At 54.4% G+C, this 27,846-nt stretch overlaps 1 protein-coding gene across 6 annotated transcripts in view; it reads left to right on the top strand.

Moving 5' to 3' along the window:
• ZNF827 (zinc finger protein 827) overlaps nt 1-27,846 on the top strand; it is a 177,988-nt gene that overhangs the window by 92,247 nt on the left and 57,895 nt on the right. For all 6 annotated transcript variants that reach the window (XM_055144333.1, XM_055144337.1, XM_055144335.1 and 3 more), the window contains exons 6-8: nt 4,694-4,933; nt 7,344-7,401; nt 25,946-26,049. In XM_055144333.1, coding sequence (XP_055000308.1) covers nt 4,694-4,933; nt 7,344-7,401; nt 25,946-26,049 — 402 coding nt within the window. The remainder of the gene's footprint in view (nt 1-4,693; nt 4,934-7,343; nt 7,402-25,945; nt 26,050-27,846) is intronic.

The following is a 27,846-nucleotide window of genomic DNA, read 5'->3' on the forward strand; positions in this document are numbered from 1 at the left end:
GAGACCTCTGCTCCAGAGTCAGGACCCAGGCGGATGTGCTGTTTGTGAGACGTTGGGTTCTCCGAGAATCACTCCGATGATCCTGGCTGTGTCCTCACTCAGGTGCAGGGCAAGAATCCTTCCTGCCAGACAGGCTCACAGAGACAAGGGAGGGCCCAAACCGTTGCCATTCTGCATGTCCCCTCTGAGGCCAGCTTCCGCCAGCTCTGCCCGGTAGGACCCCACCCTGCAGCCAAACCAGACAAGACGATACTCCCGACTCCTCTCTCCACGCTGCGTGTCCATTCTGCGTGTCCATCTTCTCTCAGGGGCCTGCTGATGCCTGTCTGGCCATTCATTTAGATCCCAGCTGTCCACCTCTGGAACCCGCCCCGTCGGCCACCACAGCATCAGGGGAACAGTGAATATTTCATACGAGCAAAGTGGCCAAAGCGAAGAACCAGTGAGAAGAGTGTCTGGGCAGCCGCGTGCTCGTGGCCATGAAAAGCAAGTGCCTTGGCTTCCCCCGTGTCATGCCCTCGTCTGCCGCTGGCCAGTTTGAGTTGATTTCATCCCAAACCCCGTCTTCCAAAGCGCCCACACAGAGCCAGCACTCAGAGCACTCCCTGGCAGGAACTCCACCTCATCACGCGTCGGTGGGCGCCTGCTCTCGCCTGTGAGAGCATTTAGGTAGAGGAGGACATGCCTGTATTGATCACAGAAAGTCCCGCCCTCCAGCGAGGGTGGCCCTGAGCGGTCAAGCCACCACCCACCGCCAGGAAGGATCTGGACAACCCAAAACACCCCATCCCTCCATCTTTTTTCTTGGGCCAATTTCTTCCTTGGATGGGCCGGCCAGGGTCAAGATCAGAGTTATCTGGTTGAGTTAGGAAGAGGCTCTCAGAGGGGCCGCAGCTCACTGTAGGGGAGCTAAGTGATGCAGGTGCCAGGTCTTCCTTGTGGGACTTATCCCCGGGTTTGCAGTCAAAGCTCAGAGTGCAGTGGTCAGTTCCGGCGCTGGTCCGGGAGGATGCCGCCCGCAGAGGGAGCGGGCCGGCCTCACCTTCCTCCTGCGTGCTGGCCAGCCTGGGCACCTGGCTGAGAAGCTGATGGCGGCGGCCCTGCCTCTGCGGGGGTTCCAGAGGGCTTTTTCTCTCTCCTGGGCCTCCGGTGCTGATGAAATCTGGAGCCACGCGATCAAGAGCGTGAACAGACGAGTGCCATTGCTTTCCTACAGGGGCCGGTGGGGCCTCAGAGGCCACGTCTGGGGTCGTTTGTGGTTGTCACTGCTGCAGAGAGGAGCGAATGGTACCCAGCGGGGGGAGACCAGGGCTGCGGCTGAACACCCCACGATGCACAGCGCGGCCAGGGATGTCAGTAGTACTGGCCATGGAGGTCAGTCCTGTTGAGGCCAGGAAATGCTGCCTGTAAAAAAGACAAATAAGGACCCCCCCCCCCCCCCCGGCCACAGCGTTAGCAGGCGGACGGAAGTGCCACGGGACGTGGAGCGCCTCGTTCCTGCGTCTCAGCTGTGGAGATGTCAGTTTGAAACCCCTTCTCTGTGCGTCCGGAGTCTCGCAGGGAGATTAAGGATGCTAAAGGATCTTCTACCAGTGTTTTGTGTGTTTCTGAAAGGTCAAGAGTTGTCAGAGGGGAGAAAGCACTTCATGAAAATTGTACTTGAAATTATCCCAAGTAGCTTTTCAAAACTAATTTCATTAAAACCAGTGGTGCAAATAGCCACGTGGTTTTTTATTTATTTTTTTTTTAATCTAAGGGCAAGGCTTAGGGGGAGCGGGTGGGGGGGCGGCCGAAATCATCATAAAGCTACTGCTCTCTGCCTCTGCTCTTTATCTTGGGGCGCTTGTTTGATTTTTCAAATGTAAGGAATGGCGTCCTGGAATTTGTGTGTGTGTGTGTGTGTGTGTGTGTGTGTGTGCATGTGTGTATGTATGTGTGTGTGTCAGTATATGTGTGTATGTGAGTATGCATGTGTGTGCATGTGTGTGCGTGTGTATGTGCGTGTGTATGTGAGTATGCGTGTGTGTGTGTGTGTGTGTGTGCGCGTGGTGAGGTTGTACTGGGGCCTTTTTTTTTTTGCTTTTTGGGTTACACCCGGCAATGCACAGGGGTCACTCCTGGCTCATGCACTCAGGAACCACCCCTGGCGGTGCTCAGGGGACCGTATGGGATGCTGGGATTCGAACCCGGGTCGGCCGCGTGCAAAGCAAACGCCCTACCCGCTGTGCTATCACTCCAGCCCCTGTACTGGGGCCTTGGACTCTTTCACGGACTCGGAGGGTCCTTGTGAGTTGGTCCCTGCCCCTTGTGTGCCTTTCCCTCCAGGAGGGATGAAGAGCGGGTGTTGTGATGTCACCTGAGGCTGACAGGGGAGACAGGATCACTGTTGGATCGCCAAGTCCTTCAAGGGGGGGTGAAGGCACCGGCAGGATGCAGAGCACCTGGGTGTGACTGGAGGCAGAGGAGCGGAGCATGACACACGAAAGCAAGACTTCCTAGTCTCCTTTTCACGTCCTTTCTGTTTTAGCAGAACTGAATCAGTGAATTTGGTTTTATGAGTTTCCCAGACACGAAGGGGGAGAGAGGAGGGAATCCGACTTGGCAGGAATGTGGCGGGTGGGAGGAGAAGGGATCTAAATGAAATACAACAGTTGTCTGCCGTTTCACTGCTGACAAAAACCAAGTCATTTGCCCTGAGAAGCACGTGTGCGGTGTCAGGCCGGAGGGACAGTGAGCCTGCCGTGACGTCGGGGCCGGCGGGCAGCACCTGGTGGACAGGATTCCTTCATGGCCGCGCACTCTGGCTTCTCCGCATGGGCTTGGGGCGAGCTCTCTTCCCTGGCTCCCAGCTGGGAGGGTCAGTGGAGGTTTCTCCAGCCTCCTGTTTCCGGCGATGAGACTCTCCTTAGCGCACTGCTCCCGACTAGTCCGAACACTGATGGCCTGCCCGGCCCTGGCCTCGGTGTCGTACCCACCCCCCCATCTTTGCGCCGGCTCAAGCGAACGCAAACCGTGCAGTGGGAAACAACGGAAATCCATTCTCTTTCCATCTAGAAGTCTCACGGGGGGCCCAAATCCTAGGGTCCCAGAAGGGTTTCCTTATCTCTTTGCATTTCTGGGGGACTCCTGGCAATCCTTGACTTACAGCTGCCTAATTCCAGCCTCCTTTGGGGCTGGGGCTGCTGGCCAGACCAGAATGCCAGGGGCTTACAGACATCAGACATCCCAGGTCTTGCGGGGAAGGTCCTGGGGAGGTCCCGGGGAGGGCCTTGAAGAAAGGGATAATGACCCGGGGTGGGGGGGCGCCCCTCTCACCACCCACTCCCGCCCCCAAAACCCAGCCTGTCAGGGGCTCGGGTTCAATAGATGATAAAGCAGAGTGGCACTCTCCAGCCTAGTCTGCCTTCCCGCCCTGCCTTCCAGGTGTCTGGGTCTTGTCCGCTCCGTGGCTTATGGATGCTCGTCAAAGGATTTAGGGTATTCCCCGATAATCCAGGATAAGCTCATCTGGATAAGCTTTAATTTATCCTTAATTTCAATACCTGCAAATGCTGGAGCTGGAGTGACAGACAGTACAGTGTGTAGGGCCTTTGCCTTGCACGAAGCCAACCCGGGTTCGATTCCCAGCATCCAATATGGCCCCCCGAGCACCACCAGGAGTAATTCCTGAGTGCAGAGCCAGGAGTAACCCCTGAGCATTTCTGGGTGTGACCCAAAAAAGAAAAAAAAATGCAAGTACCTTTTTTTAAAATAATTTTTAAAAAATCATCCAAGTAAGATTACTTTTGCACATTCTTGACTTCTGTTTGGGGGGAACAGCTACTCAAGCCATAGCTCTGTCATCGTTCCCTGTGAGTATTTCTCCCGCCACCACACCCTGCCCCAGCACCGTGCTGAACCTGTGTGGATGCTGAGTAGTCACTAATAAATGCTTATTGATTTGAAAGTATGACCCTATTTTAAAGTGACCTAAATTAATGGCTGGGCTAATTACCCCTCCTTGTTCCAGAGATGTTCTATCATCTCCTCCTAATGAGCACATGGATGTAAAGATACCCCAGTTTCACCCAGTGAATGTACGGCTTCATACTTAAGAGCAAACATCTAATGGCCACACCTAAAGCAAGTCAGTGAACTGGATCCTTATTATAACCTGTGAGGTTGCTCGTTTTCTAAGTGTTCGTTTTTTAAGCTGCAATTAACTTCCTAGGTGGTCTGGAGGATGACTGGCTGCCAGCAAGGTGCAAATGGCGCCACTGAGCCATCCTTCTTTACCCTGTATTAATTTAGCTGCCCTGGACAGGAAAGACAAAAATCCAGTCCCCTTTGAGAGTAGAAGGCAAGGACCGTAATACGACTCTGCTTGTCGTGGAAAGTGCTTTGAATTATAAAATGACGACAGATACTTGCTGGGTCCTCCCTAAGTTCCGAAAGTAACTTGGTAGCCAGAAAGAAGCGTGTGGGAGGGGCCGGGCGACCTGGGCCAGAAAGTTCTAGAGCTAGTCCCTTTGCACGCCGCCTTGGGCAGGCCGAGGTTTCTCTTTTCCGATCCTTTCGGAACCCAGGAGGGTGAAAGCAGCTTCCCAAACGACGGGTTGGCTCCGTCCACGCCGCGGGGCCTCTGGCTGGACATGGCTGTAGTTGGGGACTAAGAGAACTGCTGTTTTGCTCTCTCCTCCTCCTCCGCTTGCAGCGGAAAGCTTCAAGGAGACGCAGATGGTGAGGATCAAAGAGGAGCCCATGGAGGTTGACATCCAGGACGCGTACGTCTCCGTCTCACCCAGCCGGAATGTTGGCTACAGCACTTTAATCGGGCGAGAGAAAGCCGAGCCCCTCCAGAAGGGACCAGAGGGCAGAGTGCCTCCGGAGAGGAACCTCTTCAGCCAGGACATCTCGGTGAAGATGGCCTCGGAGCTGCTCTTCCAGCTGTCAGGTACGCCTTGCGGCCGGGAGGGAAAACACCCAACCCTCCCCCCTGGGCTGGGTAGGATTCGGGGACATGGAACATCTGTTTGGTTCCCGAGACCTATCGGCTGTCACTCAAACTCACAGCTAATCAGATGTGATCAACACCGGCCCGACTTGCTTTAATAACTCCTTCAGACTCATTGGAAATGAAAACTCTATTAAGGCAGCAAATGATCCTGCAGACAGGCTAAACGTCTCACCCCTAATTTTATTTGGGAGGTTGATCTGATTAACCGTGTGTTGTGTGGGTGCCCCTCCCCCCCTTTCCTCCCTAATGTGCAAGAGATAAACTTCCATTCCAGCCAACAGTCACTTAATTACGGTGAGTTCCAAATTAGTGTGGGCTGACTGAGTAAGATTTTACCGTTATCTTATTTCAAAACTTGTTTCTGGTTTGGGGGCCATATACTCGGTAGAACTCAGGGATCATGCCAGGGGACCATATGGGATGCCCAGGATCAAACCTGGGTTGGCTGTATGCTAGTAAGTGGCCTGCCCACTCTACTACCCTTCTGCCCCCTCCCAACTTTTTTTTTAAGAAAGGGAGGAAAGCAAACAGTGAAAATATGAAGACTCGAGCAATACCAACCTGGTAGAACATTTGCTGTCATGTTCTACCAACTCTTTTCCGACTCTTCCACTTCAAGTCCTTGGAATTCCGAAGCGCAGCAAGATTACCAGCACGGTAAAGAGATCCAGTGATAACGTCGGGAATCTAGCGTGACCGTGATTGAGAGGGATGACAGTTACACGGGGAAGATTCCGATTTATGAGGAAATACCTGTCCCCAAGCATTGCCCTACAGATTGGAACACATGCATCAGGAAAGTCCGATACTCGTATTTGACAAACAGTTTTGTTATGGGTAGCACCTTTTAAGTACACACTTGTATTCCCCCGCTAAAAAAAACACCAGGGAAGAGAAAGGAAATTGTTGTCACTGATCTTCCCATTGGCCCAACGACCCGCCCGCTGCCCTGAAACGCCCAGTCGGGGCTGACAGAGACAACCTCCGGGCTCTCAGACAAGGGGTGCATTTGTGCCGAGCCCTCTGAGGGCGGAAATAGTGTGTGCAGCAAATGTCATCGGACTCACTGGTCTCTGCAAGCGCCAGAAAGCTCCACAACGTGTGCAAGATGCTTTTTGAGTTTTTCGTTTGTTTGTTTGTCTTACAGGCAGAAGGCATATCTAAAAATGATATAAGTCGGAGGGTGATTTAGCCTGAGACTTTGCAAAGGCAAAGCTAGCGTGTTTCTTTCCAGAAAGTCAGTCTCCCAGGACACTATCGGGAACTGCTATCAGCCCAGAACTCTGTCTGAGCTCTCCAGGGCTCAGTTCCTGCCAGGGTGACCTCAGGCGGGTCGCTTAGCCCCATTTCCTGCTCTCGGAGAGCAGACAGCTGTGAATCCAGACCCACCCTCCCGGACACTGGAAGAGAGGGACCGTGCCTCAAACTTATAGGTGGGGGAACGGTCCGGGCACACCTGGGACAGATGTCGCAAATGTTTATTTAAATTTTACACCTGTGCGCGCACACGTGCGTGCATACACACACACACACACACACACACACACACACACACACACACAGAGCATTGTCCGTCATCCATTAGATGCAGAGTGGCTCCTATCCCTGACACCGTCTCTGGTCTCTTCAAAGAAGCCTTTGCGAGTGGAGACAGCTGGCCGGAGCCGCCCGTGTGAGCGGGCGAGGGAGGCCTGACTGTCCAGGAACACTCACTCGTGTTCTTGGAAGCTAATTAGGTACCTTCTGACAGCTGCTAGATGCAGACCTCAAGACGGAGCAAGGGAGGGTCTACCTCTGCTTGTCTAAATGACACTTTTCTGTCCCTGTGACATTTAGCAGCATCAGCGCCCCGGGCACGGTGGCCCCCAGAGGTCTGCGACTGTTTTTATATCGCCTTCGCACAAAGGGGCCTCTCAATACCCAGCGCTTAAAGGTTGTCATCAAAGTCGGCAGCGGAACACTTGCAGCCACTGCAGTTTTCATGCTGAATCAGAGGAAAAGCGGGGACTTTTCCGCCAGGGGAGAGGGAGAGGAGGAGAAGTAAACTGTCACCACGCCCCGTTATCTGTGTGGGCCCGCGCTTAGCCAGGCCTGAGGAAAGTCAGACAGACCGTCGGAGTGGGTGAGGCGCTGCCCTTGGCTTGTTGGTCCTGAAACGTCTCTGTGGAGGCCGTGGAGGTACTTTCCATCACGGTCTCTCCCCACAGGAGAGGCGAGGCGGGGAGATTCGCGAAAGAGAAGCGAGTCCCGCGGAGAGCGAGCGAGCGAGTGGGAGAGGGTCCCCGCGCTGGCCGCCCACAGCTAAGACTCCAGCGCCCCTGACGCCTTTCACTCTTTCTCCTTCTAGAAAAAGTGAGCAAAGAACACAATCACACGAAAGAAAACACCATCCAGACCACTACCAGGTAGGCGGCATTCCTGGGGCACTGGGGGCCGGGTGGCTCCCGGGGCATGGGCCGTGGGGGGCCTCGGGCCAGCCTCTCTCCCTCCGGGCTCAGAGGCACCTCTGTCTCCTGCACTTGTACTTTGGTCCGTGAGAACAACCCAGAAAGCGCAGTCGCCAGGGGTGGGGTCAGCGGAGGGCAGCGGGGTTGACGGGACTATTTGTATTTATTAGGCATCTCCTGGGCGTCCCTTGGCGGGGGGTTTCCGTGGGTGACTGGCCTTGGTGGAGTAGTTACTATTAAGGTCCCTCTTTGCAGCAGATTCTGGGCTGGAGGGTTTGCCTGGGCTGTTGGAACCTGTAGTTGGAATGTGTGTGTGGATCTCAGGAAAGCCTCACCCGGTGGGTGCAACGGGTTTCTTACTACACATGGACTCCTGAATGCTTTGACCTGTGGGTGGCTGACCCGTCACCCCGGATATTCCGGCATATGTACCTTACAGCAGCCCCAGGAGAGCAAAAACAGACCCTTGGCCTGGGATCGTAAAAGTTACTCACAGTGGGTGGAAGGACTGGAGATGGGACAGAGCTGACACGAGGGCCGGGGTGGGGTGCCAGGGGCACTTGGGTGTGGTGGGAGGGGGGGTGCAATAACTTTGTACATGGAAGCTATAAAGTTTAACACTATGGTAACCTAAAAAATATTTTTTTTTTAAAGTAAGTAGAAGACTACTTGGAGGTCAGAGTTCATGTAGTGCGGAAAGAACGTGCAGGTGGCTGTGGGTCCAGCGGCTCTCTCTGGACAGGCCAGTGGGGGTACAGCTCGGGGTAGAGTTCATACAGAGCCCCATGTTTCACGCCCGGCAGAAAGATTGGTAGCCACGCACAATGGTGGCGAGGAGCTTCCGTGGGTCTGAGGCAGTTTTAGGTGGGTAGCAGGTGGCAGGGAGGCGGGGGGTCGCAGGGCACCTGCCCTCCCACCTACCATGTGGAGGGGAACCAGACAGGCAGAGCCACCACCTACCCAGCCCGAGACCACCCACGGCGAGATGGTTGAGATGGTTGCCAAAGCGGTAGTACAGGCCCCACTCCGCCGGCAGACCACCGTCCCGTTTTAGCTGGCCCGAGAGGATGGCTTTGGGGATGAACACAAGTGGAAAAGCAAGCGGATTACTACCTGCACTGAAAACCGTAACACCCAAGAGGAAAGAGAGTAAAAGCAACTGTGCCTGCCACAAAGGCCGGGGGTGTGGGGGGGAGGGGCGGGGATGGCGGGAGGGGGACTGGGAACAGTGGTGGTGGAGAATGGGCTCTGTGGAGGATGGGTTCTCAATCATTGCATGACTGAAACGTAATCACGAAAGTTTGTGAGTCTGTCACTGTATCTCACGGTGATTCACGAAAGATACGTATCTATATATGAAAAGAAAGGCAGGCAGGACCCAGCAGTTACTCAGAAGCCTTTCCGCCAAGACACGCCGCTTTCCTGAGCAGCATCTCCCTTTGGGGTGGGGGGCGATTCATTCATTCATTCTCGTCTGCTTCCTGCCAACAATGACCTTCGCTTGGATGGGCTCTGAATTGGGACCCACGGGGCAAAGGCGCCCGGCTCCTCTGAATCCCAGCCCGAGTCGGAGTGTGATTTGGGGGTCCCGTGGATTGGCATCGGGAAAATCAAATATCAAACAATAATCGAGACAGAACCCATTTGGAGGAGCCTGTCATGGCGGGGAGGGAAGCCCGTGGAACTGAGGCCGGTGGGGCTCGCTCTGTCTCCCAAGAGAATTACAGGGAGAAAACCAGGTCCTGGGGGCGGGGCCTGGCGGGGCGGGGCGGGGCGGGGGCGGGGCCAGCGTCCTGCGGGGCGTTTCCAGACCACTGGTGCGGAGGGGCTCAGTGAGGAGGCAGCGAACCTGGGAGAAAAGGCAGCTTCTTAAAGAGTCACCAGTGGGTACCCAGAAGCAGAGTCTGGGGGCAGGGGGCGCCGTTGGGGAGGTTATTTGGGGGGTTCTGGATGGGATGGAAGTGGGAAGGAGCTCAGCTGTGACCCGGTTCTGCGGGATTCCAGCCGCGGCCGCCCGTGCATCTTGGGGTGACTCTGCTTGGGGGAGGCAGTTTGGACCTTCCTGTCACTCACTCATGCGCTCCAGCAGCAGGGGAGGTCTGGGGGTGGGGGGAAGGGGTACCTGGGGGCGGGCGTCTCTCACCCGACAGCTGCCAACTCTCGAGCAACTCGAGGCGCTGATACGGAAAGGGGGACTAAGCAGGGTCCCCCCAGGTCTCCTGTGGTGTCTGCCTGCTCTGTATTTATTTTGGTTGGGGGACAGGGTGTGACACCTGGCGGTGTTCAGGACTCCCTCCTGGCCCTGCACTCAGACTCCTGGACGTTTCAGGGATCCACGTGATATGCCAGAGATTGAGCTGGGGTCGGCTGTGTGCAAGGCCAGCGCGCTACCCACTGTGCTATCTCTCCAGCCCTTCATGGGCTCTTTTAGATGATGTAAGACCGTTGGTGTTATGGGATCAGACGCTGCCAGGTTAATTTGTGCTAGTCAAGCTTCCCTGGGTAGAGATAAGAAAAGATTTGAACTCACCCTAAATCAGTGAAATGGGCTCATTGTCCTGGCTAGAGCTAGAGCATAGCACTGTAGCACTGTCGTCCCGTTGCTCATCGATTTGCTCGAGCGGGCACCAGTAATGTCTCCATTGTGAGACTTGTTATGTTTTTGGCGTATCGAATACGCCACGGGGAGCTTGCCAGGCTCTGCCGTGCGGGCGGGATACTCTCGGTACCTTGCCAGGCTCTCCGGGATGGAGGAATCAAACCCGGGTTGGCCGCATGCATGCAAGGCAAACACCCTACCCGCTGTGCTATCACTCCAGTCCAGAGCTAGAGCAGAACTATGGGGGGAAAATGGAAGAAAAAAAAAAAAAGTTGAGCCGTTTGGTAAGAGTGAACCCAGCAGTGGACCAGAGAGTCCAGGGAATAAGGCATCCGAGCCTGGTTCTACCCCCGACTGCACGTCATGCCCCACGCAGCACAGGAGTGGTCCCTGAGCACTGCGGCCTGTGCCCTCCGGCCCCCAGAAACACAGAAGCAATCCTTAAGCTCTTCTCCCCTGGGAGATTCTGAGCAAGAAATGAACCTAACCGGGTGCGTGGCCCCAAGCAAAGGCAGCACCGCTTTCTCTGAGTCCCTGTGACCCGGTTCCCAGGGGCTGGCCCGAGCCCATGTGTTACTGCCCCCAGCCCTCAAGGGCTCTGCTGGTCTTTCTGTGTTTGGAGTCGCCACTCAGTTCCCTCCCGCCTTCCCGCCTCCCTGCTCTCCCGGGAATCCTCTCAAACCTGAGCTCGTCCCTAGCAGGGCTGGGGAGACGTGCCTTCCTGCTCTCTCTTTCCTGATGACTCCGGCTGTGCTTCCAGCTCTGCGGCTGTTGCTTTGCCTGGGGGGCTTACTCCCAGCACAGTGCTCGGACCAGGGAGTGCCTGGCTTTGAACCCAGCTCTTCTGCCTACAAAGCATGCTTGGCCTCCCTGTCCTCAGGGTCTACCTGCGAGGATGCTGTGGGTCCTCTTTACCTTCAATTTGATGGTGCTTTTCTGGAAGATTTCCACTGTGCCTCCAGATTTCTCAGTTCTCCGTGGCCTGTGTGGTTGGTCACCCAGTTTCAACTCAGACATCCAGCTCAGGAGCTGGAGAGAGAGGACGGTGGGGAAGGCCTTGCTTGCACGCGGCCAATTCCGGTTCAATTCCCAGCCGCCAGTAAGGTCCCTCAAGTGCAGAGCCAGGACTGGGCCTGGAGCCACACTGGGTGTGGCCCCGAGACAAACAGAACCAGCAGCAGCAGCAGCAGCATCAAGCACACAGTAGGTTTCTCAGACGAGATGCACCGTCCCGTACGGCGGGCCTGTTCGAGAGGCAGGGAGGCTTGGCAGTGCCCGCCGTGGGCACACCGCGAGCCTCTGCTGCCCGGGGCTGCACTCTCACCCACGACTGGGGGCAACCCCCCCCTTTCTCCCACGGCCCTTCAGCTCACTGATCTTGACTCTCGTTCCAAAGGCAAGATTTACGGAAGTGGGAGCCACTCGGCAAGGGACCTCCTGAAGCGTCCTCTCGCCCTGATTCCCTTGCTCAGTACAGATCGCTGTCCAGCCGCCCGTGGGGGCTAACATCACCCCCCCCGGCCCTCCACACCTCCCCTCGTCCCACCACCCAGCAGCCGGGCTGCCCCTGGGTTCCTAGCCTCTGTTATTCCATGGGCAGAGGAAGCGTGGAGAGAGGAAATGATGTTCCACGGCTTTCCTTGTTAGCAGTTCCTAAAAAGACGCCCGGGTGACGCGAAAGGTTGAAAGTAATAACGGCCAAGTTTCTGGATCACCGGCTGCCCCGTTTCTAAAGACTCTGGCAGTGGCAAATTCCCACCACCAGAACCCCAGAGCCGGCCAGCCAGCCTCCGGCGGGCGTCTGATCGATTCCTGACCCGTGTGTGCCATTTGTCTCTGCCGCCCACCCCCTGGTTATTCTGACGCTCCTTTCGCACGTAATTTCAGGGGCCTTTTTGAGAATGCCTGGTTTGGGTCGTGGTGGGTTTTGTTGGTTTGGTTTGGGTTTGGGTTTTGTTGTGGGGGGAGGTAGGGGAAACCCACCTGGCTGTACTTACAGCTCACTCCTGGTTCTGTGCTCAGGAATTACTTCTGGTGGGCTGGGGGGCCGTCGGGGATGCCAAGGTTCGAACCCAGGTTGGCCACGTGTGAGGCCAGCATCCTACCCACTGCAGGTTAGGGTTGTTTTTTCATCTGAAGAAAACTTAGACTCAACTGCTTAAATTAGGGTCATCTTCCTGAAAATAGAGGAGAAAACAGTCTTCAGAGCAAACCTCCAGCCCGGCAGGAAAATCAATCCACTCAGCAGCTGGGATGACCAGCTCCGTGGACCCAGTCAGCGAGGGCCCTGACCTGTCCAGCAGCCTCCTCTCTCTGGGAGGAACTTCGCCGTCCATGCTGAAGCCATCGTCCATTTTTGCCTGTTTAACCTGAGATTCTAGAAAGTTCTATTGAAGTGCAAAGAAGGCGGGGCCTCTCCTTTGAGATGCTATGTGGACTGGGTGCCCTTCGTGCGGGTGTACCCGGCAGATGAGATGGGCGTGTGTGTCGGGGTGGGCTGCGGCGACCCCTGCTCTCCAGACTTAAGAAGAATAAAAGCACCCAGCCCTTCAGGGACCTGTGGAAGTCTAGATTTTTTTTTTTCTTTCTTCTATTTCCTTTTTACCTAGCACAGGCCTGGGTTCTGCCGGGAACAGATAACCAGCGAATATGATCATTTGTAGATGGAAATAGATGAGGCATGAGCTCATAAGCAGATCCCAACGCTTAATGGAATGAGCAGAAGATCTACAGCTCTAGCATGGACCGTCACCCCGCCAGCTGCCGGGGAGGACAGAAATAGGGAAATGGAACCCCAGAGTGAGGCACGGACACTGCTGGCAGGTGAATCGGACCTGCTCAATGTTGTGTAACACCAGGAACCCCCTCTTGGCTCTCTGCACCCTCTACCTCTTCCCTCTCCATGATTTAGCGTCCCCCCGGATAGACCATGGCAGTCCTCTGGGAAGGACTTCTCCCCGTGGCTTGCTTCATCCCGAAAGCAAGGACGTGCTTTCCTGAGCAGGTCTTTTCCGGTGCCCCCAAAAAACAGAAGTGGGAAGTGCCGAGGAAGGTAGATTTCTAGCGGGATATGCGGACCAGCACTTAATGGGTCCAATTTTCAGAACTGGAAATGCCAGCTCCTTTTCTGCGACCTGGATAATGGCTCTAACGGTGTTTACTAAAAGACATAAGCACTTGCAAGCAGCCTAGATAGACTTTTCCTGTGTCATGGCTTGGATGCATGTCCTTAAATATTTATGATTCGGTAATAAAAATTGCACAAATTGGTAGATGCATGGTCTCATTTTGGGCAATTTTTTTCCCCTTTTGAGCTTTTTTTTTTTTTGGGGGGAAGGCAGAAGAGAATGATGCTCCATTACTTTAAAAAGTAAAAAAGATAAAGAACTCTGTGAATGTGACAGAAGCAATTAAGAGAAACAACAGGAAACAGCAAGTGTGAGGGGTGATTTTTGAGTAACTCTCCACATTTCTTTATCCTTGGGTTTCGGGGCTGAAAATTAAATTCACTGAGAAGTCGATTTGTGAAAATTGGAAATTGCTACTGGTTTCACAGTGTCCCTTCAGTGTGGACATTCCGGGCTTTCGTGGGAAGTCGGTGCCATTGGCGGGTGCTGTGGAGCCTCTGGGGACAAGGAGAGACCCCCTCCCTTGGAACTCTGCCTTCGACGGGACTTTGTCCTCATGCATCTCTGCTCGGCCTTGAGCCCTAGCTCCGGGCCCCCTTTGCATTTGCTGCAGCCAAAGCTTTGAGCTCGGCTCCCGTTGTCATCCAAACCCTTGTCAGCCCTCTCTCTCTCTCTTCCCTGGGGCCCCCTCCCCTGCCATGGCCCTTCCCATCTGCCCTGGCTCCCTGGAATAGTTAGCATGGACACTGCGCCATCTCTTGGCCCTGGGTCCCCTCGAAAGGATTGGCTTGTCCCTGGGCACCACTCGGGGTTTCTCCATCTGCCCTGCCCTGCCCACTTGGACAGAGTGGCACTAATAGCCGAGAAGCACTCAGGGGGAGAGCGGACGCCAGTGCCTAGACGGTCAGCCTAGATGGGGGTGACGAGACCCAAAGCTCGATGGGGCTTAGGTGCCGGCTGCCAGCCCGTTCTTATCTGGAGCTTTCTCCCACGCGTCTCTGGGGCTGCTCCTAGGATTACACCCAGCATTCAGGGGCTGACCTCCTCGGAGTGGGGCGCAGCGGGCAGGGGTATCCGCCTTTGATTTCGTTTCCTGTGCGACCCGGGACTCAGGATCGGGTGACACTGCAGAGCTCTTGGGGTCCCAGCCCCCCCTTGGGCAGAAAGCCCACCGTCCTTGTTGATGCAGAAAGTCGGATTCCTGCAGGAGAGGCGGGGCCCGGTGCCCACTGCCCGCTGACATTTCGCAGAGCCAGACGTGGTGTTCGCTTCCTTAGCCAGCGCTTGGCTCAGGCTTCCCGGGTCCGGTGTCCCCACGGCAGTGGCCCCCGACAAGGCCTGGCATTGTGCTGCTGTCCCCAGAAAGGTCCTGGCTCACTCAGGGGGGGGTGAACGCACCAGCCTGTGTCCTGAGACTCTTCCTGGAAACTAGGTGGCCGGTTGTCCAGATGGGACCAGCCCGCCTCCCGGACAGCCGCAGAGAGAGACGGCGTTCCTACTTCCCACGGGATGCCGGATGCCTGTTTCTCCACTCGACACGCTCGTGTTCCACAGTATTTTATTTTATTTTATTTGCTTTTGGGGTTACACCCGGCGATGCACAGGGGTTACTCCTGGCTCTGCACTCAGGAATTACTCCTGGCGGTGCTCGGGGGACCAAATGGGATGCTGGGAATTGAACCCAGGTCAGCCGTGTGCAAGGGCAAGGCAAATGCCCTACCTGCTGTGCTATTGCTTCATTCCCCCTTCCACGGTATTTTTAAATGACCTCTGCCCTCTTCTACAGAAAGGTGCCGGTCCATGCAATTGTCTTGTCTACGCTAAAGACAGTTTTATGTCATCCCTCAATGTAACCTAAAAAGATTAAAATTCTTTTAAAAATGATCCTCAACTGTAACATGGAGTCCTATGTTTTGAATTTGAAAAAATATCTTTTATGTTTAGAGAACTTGAAGACCCCTTAGAGAATGATTCAGATACTTAGAACCAGTCCCGGGCCAAAGCCCAGTACTGCAGTGGTGTAAGTCTTGGCCGAAGGCTTTTCTGTTTCGATATGGAGACTTTGCTTTAACATTTGGATCTTGCTGGATCTCTGTTTCGGGACAGGCCTTGCAATGAGCAGTGAAGTAAGAACTTCTTTCGTGTCAGCAGACGTAACCCAGCATTATTCCTGGCGTGTTTGCGCAGTGTTTGGTGTTTGCCTGTGTCATGATTTATTTAGTCATTCGTCATCAGACACCCGGGGCTGGGTTTTCCCAAGTTGTTGCTCAGACAAGTGGTGCTGGCATACTGATGCCCAAAGAATTCACAGACTTTTGGCTTTTGCTCTGGATTTTTTTTTTTAATTGACTTTCAAGAAAGTTTAGTCTACAGTTCTACAAGAAACTAATGAGAGATTAGAAAGAGGAGTGAAGACAGACAAACTATTCCAAAGATCTCTGCACTTGCTCATTTTTTTAAAGACGCTAACCAATTGGGAGACTAAGAATGGTTCTTCTAGGGGCTGGACAGTGCCTCAAAGGCTGGAGGGCACGCTTTTCATGTGGGGGTCCCAAGTTTGATCCCCTGCATCACTTGGACCCCCATGGGATGGGGGTCCCAGGAGGGCTCCCAGAATTTTGTTTTCTAGCTAAATCTGTCTCATTTATTGATTCTTAGTGATAACATTTTGTGATTATAAGAACACAATTCTATTTGTCTTTTGTTTTCTTTTCCTGCCATTCTGTTTAATGGTGTGGTTGGATGTTTTGCGGGACTATTGCTACTGATTTTTTTAAAAAAAACTATGAACAATTTCAAAGTAAAGCCGGAGAAATAATATAATGAACCACTATATTCCTGCAGGCTGAGTGAGCACTCGCCATGCTTACCTCCCCAGCCTCCTCCCCGGTCTGAAATCCCATCCTTAAACATGGTAAATGCTGTGCTGTGTCCAAGAGCTGGTTTCCAGAGCACAAAAGCAGCCGACCTCTTGGGCTTTTGTCACTGCTGGGAAGGGTCTCACTGGCCGGTATCAGCCATCCCCGTGAGAAGGGCAGGAAACCCAACTTCCATGCAAAGTCCGGAAGCGTGGAAGGAGATCTGGAGCCTGTCCAGGAAACAGGGGCACAGAAGGACCTTGCTTCTCCAGCTGCTCACAAGACCCATTTCGAACCCCCTCGAATCCACAACTGGTAGATTCCTGTAGATCCCAGCTGTGGCTTGCTGACGTGCAGCACTGAGCTCACTCTGTATTTGCTGGAAGCCCTGCATGAGGGTAAGGGCGTTGCAGGGGGGAGGGGGGAGCTTCTGGGCCGAGCGCCCAGGGCCAGGCCAGGCAGATGCCCCCAATTGTGCCCCAGTTAAGTTGGGAATGGAACCGTGGTGTCAGGCTACGTTTCAGTCAGGGCCAGCCGGGCCTTTGCCTCTGGAGCATCCAACCCCACTCACGTCCCTCGCCTGCCACCTGGGCTGGTCTTCTCAAAACCGGGGAATCAATAAAATGAAACTGAGGACCTAGGCAGGAAGGGGATGGGGCACAGTCTCGGTGGCATAGAGCAGTGGCTTTTCTGGGTACAGTCACCTTGCAAGGTTTGATTTTATATATGTATATATATATACATATACACATACACACATACATATATATGTATAATTTTATATATATACACATACACACATACATATATATGTATGTATATGTATATATGCACATATATACATGTATGTATAGTATATATATTTTTTAACCAAAATTGGTAGAACTAAATATTAATGGTATTTCAAATGCAACCATTTACAAGTATGTTCTAAAATACACCAGGAAATGTCTAAAAGGGAAATATTAAGCATCAGCTATTTTAATGTAAATGTCTAGCAGACAGATGACTCAATGATATTATCCTATTATTACATAGGATAATAAACAAGCACTTAAAATCAAGAGAATTGCCTGCATTGGGAAACTGAGTTTACAGGTGACATCCTGAGATTTGGTCTTTTTTTAAGCAGACGGATGGGCCGGAGAGATAGCACCGCAGGGAAGACTGTTGCCTTGCATGCAGCCAGCCCAGGTGCCGTCCCCAGCACCCTTTAGGCTAAGTCCCACCAGGAGTGATGGCTGGGTGTGCAGCCCCACTGGGTGTGGCCCAACCCCCACCCCTCCCAAAATAAGTTTAACATTTTTTTAAGTAGAAGGTGGCGGTGACACATCTGTAGTTGAGTTGCCCACACATTTTCATGCGAACTCTTCCTGTCCGTACAGTCTCATCTGACGTCATAGTGCCGGAAGAAACGGTTCTAACCAACCCAGCTATTTCCTCTGTTCCTTCTCTTCACATAATCCCATCTTTCTTATTTGATATGTTTGAAAGCTTTTTTTTTTTTGAAAGGACATATTGTTCTTCAGCCAGGATGTAATCAGTTATTGTTAACAAGGTCTAGGCTTTGTTTAAAGAAAACTTTTCCCGTTTGTTCTCATTTCCTTGATATATACATATACAATGTTCCATATACAGCCCTGATTCCTTATGGAAGGTCACTGGATCCATTTCAATTCTGTCCCATCCGATTCCACATTTTCAGAAAGTCTTTGAACTGGACTGAGATTGATTTCTCGGACTCACTTTGATCTCTTGCCTCTCTGTTTCTCGAGGCTTTTGGGGGCTTGGAAGGTTGGTTTTTCAACCGATGCTTTCTGTTCACTTCAAACTGTTAATGCTGTTTGCACTCGGGGGCATGTCTCAAGGTCTGAGTAATCAAAGGTCGGAGGTGTTGGGGTTTTTTCGTACAGTACAGTGATTTTTAGATCAATACACAGAATTACAGTTCTTAAAACATAACGCAATAGAGCAATAGAGAAACCAAGTATTTCCGCCACCTGAATAGGTAGCTGAGACAGTCGACACGGGGAAGTCTAGGGCTGGAGCTTGCTAGCAGGTAGGGCACTTGCTTTGTTTGCAAATGACCCAAGTTCGATCCCAGGTGCCCCAGATGGTCCCGCAGGCACCACCAGGAGTAATTCCTAAGTGCGGACTGGGTGTGACCCAAAACCAAAGGGAAAAAATTTAAAAAGTAGAAGTTAGGGAAGTCCCTGGAAAAGGAGGGACAAAGAAACAGTGGAGTAGATGTCTCAGGAGTTGGGTCCTTGAGAAAGAAGAGCACGGAGGGAAGCGTGGTCCAGCTGAACATGTCCACCCAGAACAGGGCTGCAGTTCCAGGTCTATATGCACAGCTCTGCAGAACTAAGGCAAACGATTTATTTTTCAGCGCTCCTTAAAGTAGAATAAAAACAACCCCCAATGGCTGGCTTACCTTTCACTCGTTCTTCTCGAGGCCCTGTTGTGTTGTGGGATTTGTAGCTGAGTGGATAATCAAGTACTTTTCCTTGAAAACTTCGGCTTCGTTGAGGAATTAATTTTCCCATTTGTGGACTGCACTTGGGATGATCAGGTCAGCCTGATTTGTCTAAAGCACGTTACATTTAGTTGAGTTTTCATGGCACCTTGAAATAGAGAGATCCTTACGGGTTTTGAGGAAGAACTCTACAGCAAAACCTTTCTCTCCAGCTTGTTTAATCCATTTCATTTGTCATTCCCCAATTCGGGTTTTGTCACTATTCCTTGGTGTTATAGTCTTATAAAAAGAAACAATGAGTGGCCAGAGCAATAGTAGCTGGCCTTGCCCGCGGCTAACCCATGTTTGATACCCAGCATCCCTTATGGTCCTCTGAGCCCAGGAGGCATAATTCCTGAACACAGAGCCAGGAGTAACCCCTGAGCATCACCGCATAAGCCACCCACTACCCACCCACAAAGAAAGAAAGAAAGAAAGAAAGAAAGAAAGAAAGAAAGAAAGAAAGAAAGAAAGAAAGAAAGAAAGAAAGAAAGAAAGAAAGAAAGAAAGAAAGAAAGAAAGAAAGAAAGAAAGAAAGAAAGAAAGGAAACAATTTCTTCTTTTTGCTCCTTTAAAACGCACATTCCCTTAGGAGGCACATGGTTTTGTTCTGAGCTATCTCTTCTGTACTGAATCCATCTTCTTCTACGATTTGTTTTGTTTCGCAGTTGCTGCTGGACAGAGGAATCCAGGCTGTGTTTGAGTCTCGGGTGGTGGTGTTTGGGGAGGGTGGTCCCGGGTCTCTGTCCTGCATGAAGCTGCCAGGTACCTGCTCTCGGCTCTCAGATGTTGGCCGTAGACATTTCTGTGCCACGGTCAGCACTTAGCAAAAATAGATGACGATGTCCAGCCGTCCTCGTTTATGGACTGCTTCATTACTGATCGTAAGCCTTTTCTTCGTGTGGCCCCTGCTGGTGACCTGAGCCTGCTCGCTAGTGCCTGGCACCGCAGGTCCCGGGCGACAGCTGTGCCTCTTCCTGTTTGATCCTTAGGTGGGAGAAGGGGGAAAGGACACACTCTGTGACTCCAGGGCAGCAGGGGTCAGTCCCTCCTCAGGAAGCAAAAGCTGGGGGGAGAATGGGGAGCCGAGCATCTCTGCGTCCCATCAGCGGCTCCCAGATGGTGCTTCTGAGAGGTTATTGGGTACCGAGGGGCGTTGCTTGAGTCTTCCTGGCCACCTGTGACTGGACAGCAAAGAGAATCTGATAGGGACTCACTAAAGGAGACTCACCTGCCTCGCCCTGACCCCATGAGCTATTCCTTTTCCTCCCTCCTCTTCCAGTCTCATAGCAGAGCAGCAATTCACTCGGACTAATTCCTCACTGTACATGTTCCCTGTTTTCCATTGCCATGGCTCATGTTCTTTCTTTCTTTCTCTCTCTCTTTCTTTCTTTCTTTCTTTCTTTCTTTCTTTCTTTCTTTCTTTCTTTCTTTCTTTCTTTTTCTCTTTCTCTCTTTCTCTCTTCCTTTCTTTCTTTCTTTCTTTCTCTCTTTCTCTCTTCCTTCCTTCCTTCCTTTCTTTCTTTCTCTCTTCCTTTCCTTCTTTCTTTCTTTCTTTCTCTCTTCCTTTCTTTCTTTCTTTCTTTCTTTCTTCCTTTCTTTCTTTCTTTCTTTCTTTCTTTCTTTCTTTCTTTCTTTCTTTCTTTCTTTCTTTCATTTTTGTTTGTGTGTGTGCACGCATGTGTTTGTTTTTTGGGTCACAGCTGGTGCTCGGGGATGACTCCCTCCTCACAGAGCTCCAGGGAACCATGTGGGGTGCCGAGGATCAAACCCAGGTTGGCCGCATCAAGGCCAGTGCCCTCCGCGCTGTACGTTTCCTCCAGCCCCCGCCCTCGGCTCACTCTCTCATGTGAAAGATGGTCCCTCCCCCTCCACAGTCTCTCCGCACCAGTGGTCACTGCACAGAGCCAGCACCGGAGCTGGGTGTAATCTGGGTGTACCAGTGGGTCTCCATACAGCCCCGGAGCAGCAAGAGAGCAGAAGACATGTCACGTCTCCTTGTTAAGAGATGCCCATTCCGCATCTCCTGCACTCAGCACCCGGACTGAAAGTTTGAAACAACAGGCACTATTGGAGCATGTTCATGCCAGTCGGGCACATGTGACCGAGGCCGGGCTCCCAGCTTGCTTTGCCTCCTGCCCACCTCTCGGGAATCCAGGCCCACGCAAGACCAAGCCGAGAGGGAAATTTGCGTGTGAGCTGGCGGTGTGCGCTGGCCTCCCCACCCCGGGACAGCGGCTCGGTGACTGGGCCGGTGCGTTGCAGGAGGTTGGCAAAATCGAGGCATTTCTTCACTTCTTGGAAGGAGGAGTGACTCACACCATTTTCACGTCTTTTTTCCTGCTCGCTGACGTAGCGAGGCTTTCCTGCTTCCCTTGTCTCCTCATCCTCTGCCTGTTCCCACAAGTTTAGACGCCAAATTGCCTCGAATTAAGAGGCCGTAGGTGTGGTGGTCTGGCAAACAGCAGCCTGCACACTAACGCCTGCACCGGTCTTGGCTCCGCTCAGGGACACAGAGCAGCTTCCTGTGCCCAGTCTCTTCCTCCATGGAAGGTGAAATGACAGTGATGATGACAGCCACCCGGAAAGGGCCTCGTAAGGTCCTTGTGACAACCAAGTAAGGCTAATCCTCACAGAGCCCTTTAGCATTGTGCCAGACCCTTAGTCAGCCACGTATAGGTTTGTTCTTAGTCTTCACTGAGCACCTGCGGTGTCTTATTCCTCCTCTACGGCGTGGCTATAGGAACGCTGTTGTTAATGCTCCTCTTGAGGGTGTCCCTTTCTTCTCACCGTACCCGGCAGTGCCCGGAGCCCTGCCGTGTGGTGCCCAGGAAGCCTGTGCTCAGTTCCTTGAGTCATCTTTGTGGTCCTTCATTATTTCTTGGACTGTTGTGAGGGCCGTTCCTGGCTGCCCGCAGGGCCTGTGAGACCATTCCCCACGGGTGATGTTAGGAACCGAACTCAAATCCTCAAACGTGCCAGGCACGTGCTCTGCAGTCTGAGCCACACCCCTGACCCTGTGGATTTTGGTTTTCAGTGCCGGGGATTGAATCTCGATCTCCTACATGCAAGGCGTGCACGGGGCTGCTGAGCCACATCCCCAGTTGCGGGTGATACTTTTTAACCCTGTTTTCTTTGTTGTTGTTGTTGTTGTTGTTGTTGTTTGTTTTTTTTGGGTCACACCCGGCAATGCACAGGGGTTACTCCTGGCTTATGCACTCAGGAATTACTCCTGGCGGTGCTCAGAGGACCATATGGGATGCTGGGAATCGAACCCGGGTCGGCCGTTTGCAAGGCAAATGCCCTCCCCGCTGTGCTATCACTCCAGCCCCTTAACCCTGTTTTCTGATGATGAGTGTTGAAGGGTAACCAGTTGGGCGGTGTCCGAAGCTTATTCCTGGCTCTGCACTCAGGGGTCACTCCTGGTGGGCTTGGGGGAGCATATGGGGTGCCCGGGATCCAACCGAGTGGGCTGCGTGCAAGGCCAGTGCCTCATCCACTGTGCTGCCTGGCTGACCTGCCAGTGGGTTAACTCCTAAGTGACCGGCACGGAAGTATGGAATTCAGACTCAGATCTTTCTCACACAGGCCGTGCCAAGCCTCTGCTCTCCCCGCTGGTCCAGGTATGGGGTCCATATGCCGAGCGATGCATTGATGCTCCATTAAACCAATGCACCCTCCTTTTGTCTTTTTAATTATTTATTGCTTTTTCGGGTCACACCTGGTGATACTCAGGGGTTACTCCTGGCTCTGCATTCAGGACTTACTTCTGCATTGCTCAGGGGACTGTATGAAATGCCGGGGATTGAACCCAAGTGGGTCACATGCAAGGCAAGCGCCCTCCCCGCTGTACTGTCACATCGGCTCCATTCTGCCTCCTTTCAGTAGACCTTACACCAGGCTGAAGCCACCCTCACCCATGACCATTTCTCCACTGAGTCTTTCCCCCAGCGCATTGCTGGTCCTTGCGTGCATGTGTAGCATTTGGCTTCCTCCTGCTTTCCCGTTCTCTGCAGGGTGGCACCAGCATCCAGGTAGAGTTGTTTGGAAGTCGCTTCCCTTCATGGTGGTCTTCCTTTTGTCTCTCATCTCTTCAGCCCTGTTTCCTTCTGGGCCACGCCCAGCTGTGCTCAAGGCTTATTCCTGGTGGGACTCAGGAGACGTGCGTGGTGCTGGGGTCCGCCGGTGCGAGGCAAGTGTCCTGCCTGCTGTCCTAGGACTCTGGCCAGCTACTCCGTCTCGTCTGCATGGCTTACGGTGACTAGGGGGCATCTCTCCTGGTGCAGGGGGGTTGTGCTCCACGGGACACACGGTGACCAGCTCCAGCAGACATGTGCCCTGCTCTCAAACCCAGGGCAGAGCTCCTGTCCGGTTGAGCGTGTTCTTTTAGGGGGTTGCGCGTGCTTCGGTCGTTCACTGCAACGGACGTTGCTTCCCATCTTCCAAACCCCCCAGACTATCTACCAAGTCACACCAAAGAGGATCACTCCACCCTCGGATAGAGCTCGGGGGACGGAGCCCACAGTTTGGGGCTCTTTGGGCAGACGGCTGGGTGACCTCTGCCGGGTCTTCCTGGAGGACTTGTGGCGGGTCTTAGGCCAGGCCATGGCCCTTACCGTCCCTGTTTCAAATCTAGCTTTCAGTCTTTGTGGGTTTCTGTGTGTTGTGGGTTGCAGCCACCTTCGCCCCCTGCTGCCCCGGCCACCCGCCCTGTCCTGTGCCAGTGCCCCAGGCGGGGTTTCCTGAGGACCCCACCGAGTTCATCCTCCGCCTTCAATCCCCTCCGGGGCGTCCCAGCTGCTGAGTCTGGAGCCGCGGTGCCCACCAGCCTCTCCCCTCCTGCCGGGGCGGCTATTCTGGGGACACTTTGCCAGCCCCCCGGAACACAGCTCGCATCCACTCGGCCCAGGGCTCAGCCGGCTCAGTGCTCTGCACCTGTCCCTCCGCGGGACCCTTTGCAGCCCCTGCAGACCTTGAGCTCCCTGAGATCTACATCAGCTGCACTGGGCGTGGGGGGCGACATGTCCTCAGTGGTCTCCGCTAGAGAGAGGAGATGAGGCAGGGACCCTCGCTGAAACAGGAGGAGGAGGCTGGAGCCATAGCACAGCTGGGAGGACGTTTGTCTTGCACATGGTCGATCCCCGGTATCTCATATGGTCCCCCAAGCAGCACCAGGAGTCAGCCCTGAGCATCAATCACTAGGTGTGACCCAGAAAGCAAATAATGATAGTAATAATAATAATAATAATAATAATAATAATAATAATAATAATAATAATAATTTAAAAATAAATAAAGTCTAAAACAGAAGGAAACCAGGACTGGGTCCACAATCCCCGCAGCAAGCAGGGCCGCTTTCCAGCTGTCCTTCAGAGGCGCCTCTTGGGGTCCTTGGGCACCCAAGGGGCAGTTTCCACACCTCAGTGAACAGTTCCTGCGGCTCCTCTGACTTCTCCAGACTCAGGCTCACTTCTGTAGCCCAGAGCCAAGTGGCCCACAGGTCTGTTGGCTGACCTGTCCTCTGGGCCAGCCGGTCACATTCTCCGTGCAAACTGCCCGGTGTGGCACGGGGACATCTCTCTGTCACGGGCCGTGGTGGCCTCCACACCGCAGGGACAGACCCTGCAAAACGGCTGCGCAGGCCGTTCCGTGCAATTGGTGCAGAATTAGACGCGCCCCGCGGCCCCACACCCGAGGACGATGTCCAGAGCGGTGCCGCTGGCCGGGGATGTGTTAGGGACTCAGGCCAGAGAGAGAGCCCAGGGGACCAGGCAGGCCTGGCTTCCCCCGGGAAACCGCCCCGTGCATCACCGGCCGCTTCCCGCCCACGCCCCCAGAGGGAGAGAAGCTCACACAGGCAGCGCAGGGCGAGGTGATGGAGCCAGGCCCTTGGTCTCTTAGCGCCTGTTTCCCAGGGTGCAGAATGCTGCGTCTGGGGAGGGCGCTCGGGGCCACTGAGGCGGGAAGGGAGCCTGGAAGGAGGACGGAAGAAGCTCCAAGTGGGCCGGCGCTGGGTGGGGGTGTGCAGGCTTTTGTGTTTCCTCGCGCGTTTTTAAGGGTACAGCTGGGAACTCACCTCATCCCCCGGGGTCAGATGAACCTTCCAGCGTCATACCTTCCTCTTGATGCCTTTTGTGATTACACTTTGGGCCAACTTGTGAGAAATGTTGGCTAATTTCTGCTCCACCTCAGAGGAGCCGGCTACACAGCAGCACATTTAAAACAAATCAAACAAACAGCTCAGGGGCTGAGGCCCTGCGGGTTAGCCTTCAGGCACGAGGCACACCCCAGTCCCCTCACGCCCTCTGCCCTCATGCTGCGGCGTGGACTCCGCCCAGACAAAGGAACTACGGCTCAGAGAAGCCCGTCCGGGGCGGGTCACACAGCCGTGGGGGTCTCACCCCAGAACGGGCGGCCCCCGAGCGCGTGTGCCGCGGGACCGTATCCTCCGTTCCCTGCCACTCGCAGGTGATCCGATGTTTGGCTTAAAACATCTGCTGTTCCGTGCCCCCTCGCCCTCTGCCTATCGAAAGCTTATTTACTCAGCCTATTTAGCCGGGGCTTCTGATTGAGAGAGAAAATAAAAAACAGACCACACTCGGGCATTAACTCTCACCAGCCCTGGTAGAGTGTCAAGGGCGAATGCGTGATCTTGCTTTCGTAACGTAGATCTGTGTCTCCGATCTACATCACCACCAGATTCCCCTGTAACTTTGAATAATGACGATGGTAGCTTTGACGCCTGCTGAGGAAAGGCACAGCAGTCCCCTGGGGCCCGCGGCCGAGGGGCGGCGGGGCGCCAGGTTGTGTCGTGAGGGGTTCTCAGTTTGGTGGGCTGGCCTGATCCCACGGGGCCGGTGTTCTCGCCATCCTTTCCGGTCACCCCTGCGGTTGGGCATCGTCCCTTCAGATCCCAGACAGTTCCGGGTGCAGCCCCCAGGTCTAGGGGGACAGTCGTGTCTCCTTCAGGGTGGGCGCTTTGTCCCAGGGCTCTTGTGGCCCCTGAGGGTCCAGGTGTCACGCCCGGGTCCCCGTCCCTGCTCTGCGAGGAACCTAGACTGGTCTTTGGGGTCCGCCCGGTGGCTGGTCCTCACTGGCCACATCCCTCGGGGACTTACTGTGCAAGAGTCAAACCCGGCTCCCGCCTGAGCCGTCGGCGTGCGGGAGAGGATGGTGTGCACAGATGGCGCCTGTCTGAGGCGATTTATTTTCTTTCTCCATTTTAAGCACATCTTATGGAAAAAAAAAATTTTTTTTAGAGTAAGAGGAATAAAACGAGCGTCCAGTGTGTGTGTGTGTGTGTGTGTGTGTGTGTGTGTGTGTGTGTGTGTGTGTGTTGGGGGCCAGATGTTCGGGTACCTTAAATAACTTTAATGTACTAAACCTCCCTCCTCCCCCCCAGCCCTTTCTTTTCAGAAGATACATTTAGACAATCACCATTCACCTCCAATTCAAAAGACCTGCTGCCCAGTGACCCTCTCCTCCCGGGAAGAATATCAGCGCCAGGTATGAAACGCAGCTGCCACTGCTTCCCTGCTTCCGTCACGGTTGCTTCCAAATGCCTTGTTGTTGTCGTTGGCTGTGTGACTCCGCGGATCCTTTAGGCTTGTGTGTGATCCTTATTCCTTGGAAGCTGACAGTCTGGAAAAAGCGAGAGAAACACGATCGAAGCCTCCACCAAAAAAGTATTGAAAAAAAAAGAAAAGAAACAACAAACCTCCCCCCAAATCCAAATTAAACAGAGACCCCCCGAGGAGGCTTGGTCCGAGCCGGCCGCTGGCTGGGCCCTGCTGTGAATGTATTTTTTTCCCTTTGCAGTTGTGAAGTCCACGCGGGCAGGAATCTGTCTCAACGTGTTCGTTGTTTCACACTGGCAGCTGGGGAGGGCCGGGGAGGGCAGGTGCAGACCTGACCTTGGAGGGCAAGGCCCTGACCGCTCCCCGGTTTCCATGGAAGTGCCCTCGCAAGGAGGGGGACACGTTTCTTCCATCTTTAGGTTGGGTGTGGGGGTCCCCGGCAGGGGTGCTGGTGCGGGAGGCTGGGAGTCTCTCAGAGCTGGTCAGCCCCGGGTGGGTGGGGTGGGGGGGAACCCCGGATTTGAGCGCCAGGCACTCGGCAGGCATGTGGCGTGCCACTTGTCGCTGCCTCCCCGAATTTCCTCCTCCTCCTGAGCGTCTCTGCATAAATAACTCCACCGCGTTTTTTAAACCTCAGCCTCCTGCAGGATTCTGTCCCCGCGCTTGCTTTTCAACTCCCGCTTTCTGGAACGCGTGTGTGATGCCGGGGCCCCGTGGGGGAGCTCCCCAAGCTATCAAGGAGATCATCTGAGCAGCCTGGCACTGGATCCCGTGCCCCAGACTGGCCCCTGCCCCCCGCGCCCCCCCCCGCCCCCCCGCCCCCTTCCCCCCCCCCCCCCCCCCCCCCCCCCGCCAACGCCTGCAGCCAGGACCTTGCCAGCTGCCTGGAGACTTACTTGGGCCAGCGCCCCCGGTGCGTTTGCCCAGAGCGCGCCCCCTAGTGGCGGCGTGCTGGGTCTCTGGGCTCTTTTGTCCTGCGTGCGTCCGGGAGCACGCGCGCGCGGGCGGGGCCGGCGGGTGGGCCTGGGGGCAGCTGCAGGAGCGGATGCCCCGCCGCCTGGCACTGGGCCCCTGGGGAAGCCAAGAGCCGAGTCGCATCTTCTTCAAGAATCCTGGCCCGGGGGCGGGGACTCGCAGGCCGCTGCCAGTGGCTTTCTGGGAGAAAGGGCCCGCTCCTCTCTGCCATCTGCCGAAGGTCTGGGTGGGCCGTGCCCGGGCATGGGGGTGGCCTGCCCGGTTCCAGCAGGGAGCAGGGCTCTCGGGTGAGCCGATGCACAGCCTCTCCGGGAGGGGCCACTAGGGCCACTCCGGACCTCCCACGGTGGCCTTGACCCCTGTCGGTCCACCCCATCCCCCTGCGAGGAAGCAGTGGACCGTGACTTCGCAGTGTCAGAATCACTGCCCAGGCCTGGTCAGAGACTGGGACCCGCAGGGCAGGCCGTGTGGGGTAGATTCGCAGACCCCCGCCCCCCAACTCCACTGCGCCCCTCCCCCAACCCCGGGCTGGGCTGGGCTGGGCTGGGCTGGGCTGGGCTGGGCTGGGCTGGGCTGGGCTGGGCTGGCTGCATTTTAGGAGGAGTTTGTGATGCCTGGGTGGGCGCGTGTCCGTGGAGCTGCCCGGACGGAGCCTTTGCTGTGACTGCCCCTAGGAAGACCCCAGCGAGATGAGTGTCTCACTTCTCGAAGTTTATTTAGTTCCTCTCCCTGGGCGGGGTTGGGTAGAAGA

The sequence above is a fragment of the Sorex araneus genome, chromosome 7 (assembly GCF_027595985.1).
Source record: "Sorex araneus isolate mSorAra2 chromosome 7, mSorAra2.pri, whole genome shotgun sequence".
In the NCBI taxonomy this organism is placed as follows: domain Eukaryota; kingdom Metazoa; phylum Chordata; class Mammalia; order Eulipotyphla; family Soricidae; genus Sorex; species Sorex araneus.